General features: G+C 46.6%; 1 protein-coding gene across 2 annotated transcripts in view; it reads right to left on the reverse strand.

Moving 5' to 3' along the window:
* The window catches only part of LOC102299343 (scavenger receptor cysteine-rich type 1 protein M130), a 53,684-nt gene that overhangs the window by 21,993 nt on the left and 20,438 nt on the right, over positions 1 to 11,253 (reverse strand). For both annotated transcript variants that reach the window (XM_042213245.1, XM_005945026.3), the window contains 2 exons: positions 715 to 1,020; positions 337 to 636 (listed from right to left, as the gene is read on the reverse strand). In XM_042213245.1, coding sequence (XP_042069179.1) covers positions 337 to 636; positions 715 to 1,020 — 606 coding nt within the window. The remainder of the gene's footprint in view (positions 1 to 336; positions 637 to 714; positions 1,021 to 11,253) is intronic.

Here is an 11,253-nt window from a genome sequence, read left to right on the forward strand (position 1 = left end):
GCTATATAAATAAATTTGAATTGAATTGAATTGAATTAGATGGAGAGTTCTCTTCATACACTAAGTTTAATTATGGAGTTCCAGTGGAGTTCAGTGCTAGGACCAATTCTGTTTACATTATACATGCTTCCCTTAGGCAGTATCATCAGAAGGCATAGCGTACATTTTCACTGCTATGCAGATGATTTATTACTTCAAGATGTCCTAAAAACTCTCAACTCTGGATAGTCAGATAAGATATACCAGAACACCAATGTGCATTTTTAAAGGAACAGAAAGTGAAAGTCTACAACAAAGAGAGCACACAGTCATGGATAATATCTTCAACATAATTACCTGAGCAGGTGAGTTTCAGGATGTAGTCAAGCTGATCTGATATTGCACAATCCCTATTGGACAGAGGAGTTTTGGACACAATACAGGAAGACCTGATCAACCACACAAATTTGTATGAGGACTGTGCCGCTTCCATAGAAACAGCTGAGCCACAGTCCAGTTGTTCACACACAACAGCTGCTTCTTTCAGGGTCCAGGAATCATCAGAGTACCCCATTGGTCTCCATTCTCTAAGATGTTTTAACTCCAGTGTACCTGCACAGCGACTGGGTCCTCCTACCAGCCTGACATCATCAGACTCTGAACAGAAAGCAGAGAGTCATCAATAAACAAATAAAGTGAGTTTGAGCCAGATCAAAGCTACTGCTCCTCTTCTACCTGAGCAGGTGAGTCCAACAGCTTTGCCAGGTGAGCAGCTGTTTCTAGCTGAGGCTGAGCTTCTACAGTCCAGGAGAGCAGACTCATGGCCTCCACACTGGAACTCTTTGCTCGACACTGAAGCCTCCACTTCTCCATAGAGCGCCCCCTGGAGGACCAAAGGAGGCCCACAGCCAAACTCCCTGCAGACCACCTCTGCATCCTGCTGGTCAAAGTCAGCTTCACACACTGAGGACCAGCTCTGGTTAGACTTCACCTCCAGTCTGCCTGAACACAGACTGGAACCATTCAGCAGCCTGACAGAGTCTGGAGACATCAGAGAAGATCAAACAGAGAGCTCAGAGACAGCAGAGACAGAAGAAAAAGATGGCAGCAAACAACTATTCACTGATTCAACCTCAGCACAACTCCAAGATGACACTGGAAACATGTTAGCATCACAGTTAGATTTCATAATAAAAAAACGCTGTAGTTGCAGGCCCAGCCTACTGGTTCCCTTTGTGGATGTGTAGTATTGTCCCTTTTTCTTGTGGAACCAGTAAAATCGGTGCAGCTGATGGAGGGACATGACATGGCCAGAGAGACAAATTTGTTGACATATTATATTTTATGTTTCTTTATTTTCCTTTTGATGATGATAGTGTATTATCCATCTATTTAAGCGCTCATTTGATGGTTTTATTCACAAATCTCCTTCCTGTTTTCATCTTCCCTCAACATTTGTTCTGTGAAACCAGTACCCCAAAAGACACGGTCAGATAGAAAGCAGCAAGATACACAGAGCTTTTTTTCTTTTTTAATAAAGCAGCAAACTATTTCTCCAGGCTAATTGATGGTCTTCTAAATTTGTAATACACAATTTCCTCTCCAGCTTATGAGTTATCTGCTTTAAGGTCTGCATTTGAGGGTTTATACCTGGAAGTCAAGTGCAACCCCAATTCCCAATGAAGTTGGGACATTGTGTAAAATGTAAATAAATGCATCAACACTACAATGAGCGGGCGGAGGGAGGTTTTGGAGTCTTCTCACACCCCCGTTCTCTCTGACCTGCTGGAGTGGGGGGGCCGGGAGGAGGAGTTGGCCGTCCGACTGCGGTCTGGAGTGCCTGGTCTGCTTCTCCCCCCACCGCAGGGAAAAGGGTAACACCACCTGGGTCTGGGTGCAGTTCCCCCCTCCAGGGGCAAGGGTACCTAGACCCGGTTCGTAGAGTACGCTTGGGGAGTGTGATCGTGTGTACAGCGTCTCTTTATGTCTGTCTCCACGTTGGTTGAGTGTGGAGTAAGTGCATATGAGAGCATGAGGGTGGGAATGGATGTTTGTATCTGTGTGTGCCTGTATGTCTGTGTCTATATGTCAGGTTGGGTGTCAGGCGCCACCTCTCTGGGGACATCTCAGGCCCTCCAAGGTTTGGAGGCCTATCTCCCCCTACCACCACTTCCCCTGCCAGTGGCGGACTCCCTCAGACATCGGTGCGTTGGTGGTTCTTTGTGTCCGGGGATGGGCGTCCAGGTACACACCGGCTCACTCCTTGGCGGCCGCTTATCGGGGCCTGGAGCCTGGGGCTCCTCGGGCCACTTCGGGGGTGGGGTGCCCTTGGCCTCTCGGCCTGGGGCTCGGTCACTCTGGCGCAGCTGGCTGCCGGCGGTACATCACTGCAACTCCCCCTGACTTCTGCTCCGCGGCTGCTGGGTGAGCCCTCATCTGGGACTCTCCTCAGCTCTTTACTGGGACAGTGGCGCGGCTGCCCCTCTGTTGGTCTTCCTTGGTCTCTTGTGTTCTGGGGGCCTCTGGATGTCTGGAGTTTTGATCTCCTCCATACCTGCTTCATGCCCTGGAGGACGGGGCTGTGGCCCCCCCACACTCCTCTAGCAGATTCATTACATGAAGAAACCTTTGGTAAAACAAGCGCTGTCCATGCTCACAGGTGTACACACGGGTGGTCACACTCACAAACTACACCCTTTTTGGCTCCTACCTCAAAGCACACTGTGCGCTGTCGATCTTACGTGCTGCACAATAATGTTTAATATTTAGTATTTACTGTCATATTCACATAGATCATCGTGATGTTGTTTATTCTATTGCTCTTTTCTTCTGCTTGTTTTCTTTTTCTTTCTCAACAGGTGATCCAGGTGATTGATATGATATTTTTTGTCTGCTTATTTAGTTGGTTTTTGTTTTTTTGCCCTTTATCCCTGTCCCTCTTCTCCGCTGTTTTTCTTTCCCTCTTTCTTTCTCCCTTTTCTTTTCCTCATTCAAGTCTGTCCCGTATTTAGCAAGTGAAAATAAAAAATAAAATAAACAATAAAAGGTGAATCAAATAGACCATTACGGCAAGGCTGGGATGGTCCATTTGGTAAAGTAAATCCGTTGGGCATCTTTCCTTGCCTTTAGACAATAATTCTGATGGCAAAAGAACCAAACGGGACGGGAAAAAAAAAAAGTAAATAAAAACAGAATACAGTGGTCCTTTCCAACGTATATTCAATTGAATACACTAGAAAGACAAGATATCTGTCTTCAAACTGACAAACTTTATTATTGTTTTGTGTTATTTTGAATTTGATGCCTGCAACCTGTTCCAAAAAAGCTGGGACAGGGGCAGCAAAAGACTGAGAAAGTTGAGGAATGTTCAAAAAACACCTGTTTTGAACATTCCACAGGTGAACAGCTTAATTGTCATGGTATAAAAGGAGCATCCCCAATAGTCTCAGATGTTCACAAGCAAGTATGGGGTGAGGTTCACCATTTTGTGAACAACTGATTGGACAAATTCAGCAGTTTAAGAACAATGTTTCTCAACGAACAATTGCAAAGAATCTAGGGATTTCATGATCAACTGTCCATAATATAATCAAAAGATCCAGAGAATGTGAAGAAATCTCTGCATGCAAGATGCAAAGCCGAATACCAACACTGGATGCCCGTGACCTTTGATCCCTTAGGTGCATTAAAAACCGACATCACTCTGTAAAGGATATTACCACATGGGCTAAGGAATACTTCAGAAAACCATTGTCAGTTAACCTAGTTCATCGCTACATCTACAGTGCAAGTGCAAGTTAAAACTCTACCATGCAAAGCAAAAGCCATATATCAACAACACCCAGAAACACTGCCAGCTTCTCTGGGCCTGAACCCATCCGAGATTGACTGATGCAATATAAATGTGTGCTGTGGTCTGACAAGTCCACATTTCCAATTGTTTTTGGAACTGATAGATGTCGTGGCCTCTGAATCAAAGAGTAAATGGGTCACCTGGATTGTTATCAACGCAAGTTTAAAAGCCAGCATCTGAGATGGCATTGGGGGTGTGTTAGTGCCCATGGCATGGGCAACTTGCACATCTGTGAAGGCACCATTAATGCTGTAAGGCAGCGGTCCCCAACCTTTTTTGCACCACGGACCGGTTTATGCCCGACAATATTTTCATGGACCGGCCTTTAAGGTGTCGCGGATAAATACAACAAAATAAAACTAGTACCGGTACCGAAAAAAAGAAGATTTATTCATAACACACGTGAAAAGATCAAGGAAAACCGAGTAAACGATAAAAACGATAACAAAATAACGCTCAAAACCGATAAAAACCCTGAAAACCATACATTTCACACCTGAGCCTCACTCTCGCGGCCCGGTACCAAACGACTCACGGACCGGTACCGGTCTGAGGCCCGGGGGTTGGGGACCGCTGCTGTAAGGTACATACAGGTTTGGGAGCAACATATGCTGCCATCCAAGCAATATATTTTTCACGGACCTGCCTTCTTATTTCAGCAGGACAATGTGAAGCCACGTTCTGCATGTGTTACAACAGTGTGGCTTTGTAGCAAAAGAGTGCAGGTACTAGAGTGGCCTGACTGCAGTCCAGACCTGTCTCCCATTTAAAATGTGTGTCACATTATGAAGCTTCTGTCCTGTGCCACATCATCAATAAACACTAGTGTTCCACTGCCACTGGCAGCTATGGATGCCCGAGCCATCACACTGCCTTTGCTGTGTTTTACAGATGATGTAGTATGCTTTGGATCATGTTCCATGCCTTCTCCCTTCTTTTTTCTCGCTGTCATTCTGATAGAGGTTGATCTTGGTTTTATCTGTTAAAAGTATGTTTTTCCATGTTTTTCTATTCTTGAGGCATATTAGTGGCTTGCACATTGCAGTTAACCCTCTGGATTTAATTTCATGCAATCTTCCCTTTATTGAAGACTTATATATCCATACGCCTAACTCCTGGAGAGTGTTGTTCCCATAGTTGGCCATCGTGAAGGCAGGGCTTTAGACTAACTTTTTGCCACAGCACAGGGGACCTTTATCGCGGCATATAATGTGTGTTTTAATTGTGTGTTTCAGTTCGAAACATATTAGCGGCAGTCACAAATGCAGTATTGCCGGCCATGATCTTTCCACACTTACAACAGTAAATGCAGTGCATCATGTTGTCAGATTTACTGTATCTTAGCCAGGGAAACTGGACAAGCCACTTTCTTCAATTTGTATACACTTTTATATTAATTCCCCCCTGGGCTTTAGCTTGGAGTCTATCATTTTTTGGCTTTTTATAGCATATAACTGCCTTAAAAATATTCTGCAGTGAATCAAAAACTGAAGAACACATTGAATCAACATATGATCATTACCCAATGCTACTGAAGTGAAGCAGAGGAAAGTTAGAGGTTTTGCTAAGTGTTTTGCAATTTTGGCAAAAAAAAAAACAAAAAACAAAAAAAAAACAGAGGCCGACAGCACTGTCCATGACTTGTGCGTAATCATTGACTGTAGAAAACATGGAGAATGCGACAGCGCCCCAAAAATGAAGCCAAAACATCTCTATCGACCCCTGGTGTCTGGCTGCAGTATAGGTCATAAACCCTGCCTCCTCCATGTTAGTGGATGGGACTGGGGTCAGACTAAAATAAATAAATTCTCCTTAGATAATTTTTTTCCAAAGATTCTTTCTTTTGTTATCAATAGTTCTCCTCATGCTGATTGATGTCCAAGGGTCATCATGTCCAAGGCATCTCCATTCCCATAAGTTTGATTATAATTCCTACCGCGGTGAAACGTCATCATAACAGCTTTGACTGGCAACTGCAGTCACGGAGAAACTTGCGTATCTCTGTTCGGGAATAGCAGATAGAGCGTAGGCTCTGAGAGGAGGGCCAGCGTTTACGCTACGAAAACACGACCGAGTGTTTTAACCTGACAGCCTGAGGTGTTCTTCAGTAAACTGGACTAGCTGACAGAAGGACCCGAGGCCCCGCCAAACTTTTTCGGTAAGTTAAACGTGTTTGTAAGCTAATCTGTAACTATCATCCTTAGCTAGGTCCTGAGACCTAGCTAGCTAAAATGAGCACTCGGCTGTCAGGGTTCGTTTACCTAATCTGTGCGGGTGAATGAATTTACTAAAGAAATTTACTAAAGAAATCAAGAGAAACGCCCCGGGCTACTCAGTCACTAATTACTGTTACTGTTGTAAGATGGCGCCGAGTATGGCAGCCTCGTCGCAAGCTCCCCCAAGCAACAGCTGTTTTTTGTGTTTAATTTTACATTTCCTTTATTTTTTCACGAGTAGCACATGTCTCCTTGTGTACGACCGACAAACTTTACTGGACATAAAAGACGGACTTTCTCATCACTTTCCGGAGTTCAAGTTTTGCAACACGGACCCTCCGTTTGCATCTCACCCGAGACGCCACCTCAGGTAAATTTACAACAGTGATTATTATGACTGTTTACATTCCCCCACAAGCCGACACTGACCGAGCACTCAGGGAACTGTACAGCGCGATCAGCAGTGAGGAAACCGCACACCCAGAGGCAGCGTTTATCACAGCCGGAGACTTTAATAAGGGAAACCTGAAGAAAGTCTCACCCAAACTCCACCAACACATCCATTTTAACACCCGTGGAGATCGGCTACTCGACCACTGCTACACCTCTTTCCGGGATGCGTACAAAGCCCTTCCCCGTGCTCCATTCGGGCAATCAGATCACCGCTCCATCCTGCTCCTGCCCGCCTACAGGCAGAAGCTGAAACAGGAAGCTCCAACCCTGAGGGCGGTGCACAGTTGGTCGGAGTCTACGCTGTGGGACTGTTTTGATCACGCGGACTGGGGAATGTTTCACGTGGCTGCTAATGACATTGATGAGTACACAGACTCAGTCTGCAGATTCATCAAGAAATGCATGGAAGATGTCGTCCCAACCAGAACAATGGCGGCGACGTGGAAACAGCTCAGGGGGCCGACCGTGCGCATGGCAACGGCGGCGACTCAGGCGAAGGAGATCTTGGGGACGAGCCGGCTGTGCAAAGTGTGGACGAGGAAGTGGCAAGTCAACTGCAGGACCAGACGAGGCTGGACCAGAGGGCAACCTAGCAGCCGCGGAACCAGAGGAAGGCGAGGAGGCTGGACCAGGCGAGGCGGAAGGCGAGGAGGCTGGACCAGGCGAGGCGGAAGGTGTGGATGAAGCTGCTGCAGGCGGCGTGGATGAAGCTGCTGCAGGCGGTGGTGGAGCCGGTGGTGGCTGAACGGTCTCGCCAGAACTGTCAGCAGACATAAAGACGTGCTGGCTGGGTCCTCCTGGACCCCCAGCTGATGATGGTGATGGCTGAACCGGCCCCTCGGGCCCTCCAGCTGACGAGGCCGCTGCAGGCGTGGATGACGGTGATGGCTGAACAGGCCCCTCGGGCCCTCCAGCTGACGAGGCCGCTGCAGGCGTGGATGACGGCGATGGCTGAACGGGCCCCTCGGGCCCTCCAGCTGACGAGGCCGCTGCAGGCGTGGATGACGGTGATGGCTGAACGGGCCCCTCGGACCCTCCAGCGGAGATGGGTGGCTGAACGGGCCCCTCGGACCCCCCAGTGGAGATGAAAAAGTGCTGGCCGGGCTCTCCAGAACCCCCAGCAGACACGAGGGAGGGCTGGCCGGGCTCTCCAGAACCCCCAGGGGACAAGGCAGGTGGCGGCGTGGGAACCGTGGAGTGCTGGATGGGCTCATCCAAGCTTCCAGCAGGAGCTGATTTAGAAGTCCGAATGTCCGGCTGTGGGGTGGCGCGCCGGCGGCGCGATTGTCGTTTCTTCCCCGCAGACGGCTCCGACGAGCCGGGCAAAACCACATCCAGCCAGTGAGGCTGGCGTGGCTGCTCCAGGGTGGCTGTTGTTTGTTGCTGCTGGGCCAAGTCCGATATTTCCAGAGCTTGTGCGGCCTCCCGGGCTTCTTTCAAACTGGCCAAACATCCTCTGACCTGTCGGAGATAGGAATTTCCTTCGAGGATTGCTTCAATAGCATTTATCCCCACAATCTTTGCCCTTGTATTAGAAGTGTGGGTTATCCACTCGACTAGGCATTAGACTCGTATCAGATCGCTCTCCCCAGGTAAGTCTGCTGGGTCCATGTTGTGGTCGCGTCATTCTGTTTTGAATCGCTGTGCGGCAGGCAGGAGTTGGACCCAAAATGCAGGCACACAGGCACGAGGTTTATACACAAAGAACTCAGTTTTATTTGCTAGCAGGGGAAAGTTATACAAACGCAAACTAAGCTCACAGTGAGACACAGGGCGCTCCACACAGCATGAGGGACGATGCGACACTGACTCAGAGAAACACAGGGTTTAAATACACTGGGAAGTAACGAGGGGAATGAGACACAGAAGGAGGGCACAGCTGGGGGAAATCAGAACTGACGAGACAAGGAAGTGTAAAGTGAACACACTGAGATCAGACACGGACTTTCAAAATAAAACAGGAAACACAAATACAGACTCAGAGACGCGGGCTTAACACAGAGACCTGACTACACTACAGGGGATACACAGGCAGGGATGACGGAAAACAGAGGGAGCACAGAATAAAGACTGGGAAACCAAAACACAAACTGTCATTCATAATATCAAAACTAAGAGTACAAAAATCTAAAACACTGGGTCACCGGAAGTACTGTAGCACAGGCACAGGACAGCTGTGATGAAAGAAAGGGAAGAAATTTCTCCAAACCTCTGGACCCAGGAAACCCAGCTTGATCCTAATGGTCTCCCTCACTAGTTTCTCTCCAGGGTGAATGTAGCTGTTGATATAATATGGACTATTATTAAATGAAAAGAACAAATTAGACTACACTACTGAAACGTTCTGCTGATTTTTTTAAAGTTTCCATGTTACCAGGCTGTAGACGGCTCTGAAGATTTAAACAGTTTTGGATCCATTACACTCACAGTCTTATGTTAAAATCTCAAAGGACAGCATTATATTTTTGATATTAACAGTAACTCTGGGCTGTGGAGTGTACTGCCGATCTCGCCGCTGTCTAAAAATGGATAAAAAAAAACATAAGAAGTGCTGAATCCTTCAATAACACAGACTATTAGAGTATTAGGTGTGTAGCATCGCTAACTAGCTAGCAACAGCTAGCTAGCTAGTGTATGCTAGCGGCTAAGCTAGCAAACAAATTAACAACAGAGTGATTTTAGAACTATAAGATGATAAGCTGTATGTCTTTTTTTATAACAGTGACATGGTTGTATTGACCTTAATTAAACGAGTCGTCAGTCGCGGTAAACCAGCAAAAAAACTCGAGCAGCCGGGCTACAAAAAAAGTGTAGGGGGGCGTGTTTGCGGTCACGTCCAGTGTTGCCGTCTCCTCGGTAAGGAAAATCGCTATTGGCTGTCCTAAAAATCGCTAGAAGTCGCTAAATGACATCATCGCCAAATTTGCATAATTGGTCATGCTAATCTAATTGTAACCTATGTTGTTGGAGAGAGAAATAACATCGTGGAAGAGACATAAAGTGAGTAAAAAACGTCCTAAATGCATTTAGAGTTTATTTAGAACTACAAATTAAATTTCTGTTAGCAATTGTTTTTTTAATGTCACAAATTCCAACCAAGGATAAGCGGAAGCGAATGGATGGATGGACAATTCCAACCCTGCTCCTTTACCCGGGCTTGGACCGGCAAAAGTGACCCGAAATAGGCACTCTGGTGGAGTTACTTTGTGTGTGTGTGTGTTTATAAGTAGTTTTAAACCATCCACAAAACAGCATAAAAGTAAAAGAAGAACTGACTGCGTTACAGCACCCGCTGCTTGTTGAGAGTAAAAGCGATACGCGCTTTCACGTCTTTTTAAGCATTTAAGGGGTCTGAAAACTCGCTAAATATAGCGACAAAGTCGCTAAGTTGGCAACACTGGTCACGTCCAGCGGGTGTGTGGGCGAAAGCGTTACACAGTCGCTCCACCTCAAGTCACTACTGCGCAGACTCTGGCTCTGTCCATCTTTTCTACAGTCAATGTGTGTAATAAACAAACGAATAATGCAGAAAACAGAGATTTGAGATGGGAAACTGGTCTTGAAGTACACTGAGAGAGAGAGAGAGAGAGAGAGAGAGGGAGAGCTGTGCATGAAGTGGGATTTTATCGTGGTGAAAGCAAAACGGGAAAAGTAAGAGGGAACTTATGACGATGTTTAGCAAATGTGAAGCGTAGTTTTGATCTTCTTTTGCTGCTGGTTCAGTGAATTTTGGTTGGAGAGAGAGAAAAGCTGCAGTTTCAGAATCTAGAGCAAAAAAAGACGTAAACACGAAGCATGGACCCGACACATCAGAATCTGTGAGCTGTCAGCTTTCAGCACCGACGGCGTGTCCGTGTTCATGCCGTCGGGTGAGAAAGCTGCCATCTCACTGATGTTGACGTTTACCTGCTCTCATTTGCTGTTTTAGCTGTTTGGTGGTTGTTGAAATAGATTTGTCAGGTTTAACCTGAGATTATAGCATTTCTGGCAAAATACCTTTATATTTAATAGTTGATTCAGGATTTAATAAATCGATATCACCTTATTCAAGCTACTCGCCTCTCTCTATCCGCCTCCACTTTCAAACGTACACACGAGTAGGACTACAGGTCCCGCCCTCACTATCTCTAATTGGGTTTGACCACCCAAATAGAATGGGCGTAATGTGTGTCTGTTGTTGACCACACGGAGACTGTCAGAGTTGCAAAGTCTTTTTGTTTATGTTTTTACTTCAATGGCTGGTTGCACCGGTGCAACCTAGGAATTTTTTTTGTCGCACCATTGAGAAATTAGATTGCATGTCTGGGGTTTCGCTTCCTCATGGAAGAGAAACCCCGGACATCCAGGTTTCTCTTCCATGGACATCCAGGTTTTTTGCGTTCCTGAGTTCACCAGTGCTTTCTTTCTTTCTTAGGTTGACGCTTGAGGTCCACATAGGCAGAGTGGGCGATGCAGCCCACGAAATGGTCCGTCAGGCAGTATCCCATGCTGGATACTGGTCATAACTGAAGGGATGAACCTCAGGGGTGGGCGGAGCAATGCAAGTAGAGCAGGACCCTTGGACAGAGGGTATTTTAATAACATAACAAAGGAATTTCTCGACACTTTCACATGTGATGTCTTTTAAATTAAAGCACGCAAGATAGACAGCGCACAATGTGCTTTGAGGCAGCAGCCAAGAAAGCTGTAGTCCGCGTCTGTGAATACCCGTGTGTACACCTGTGTGCATACCTGTGTGGATCAGCATGCTTG

The sequence above is a fragment of the Haplochromis burtoni genome, unplaced genomic scaffold (assembly GCF_018398535.1).
Source record: "Haplochromis burtoni strain Fernald_Lab_line unplaced genomic scaffold, NCSU_Asbu1 Contig_429, whole genome shotgun sequence".
NCBI lineage: Eukaryota > Metazoa > Chordata > Actinopteri > Cichliformes > Cichlidae > Haplochromis > Haplochromis burtoni.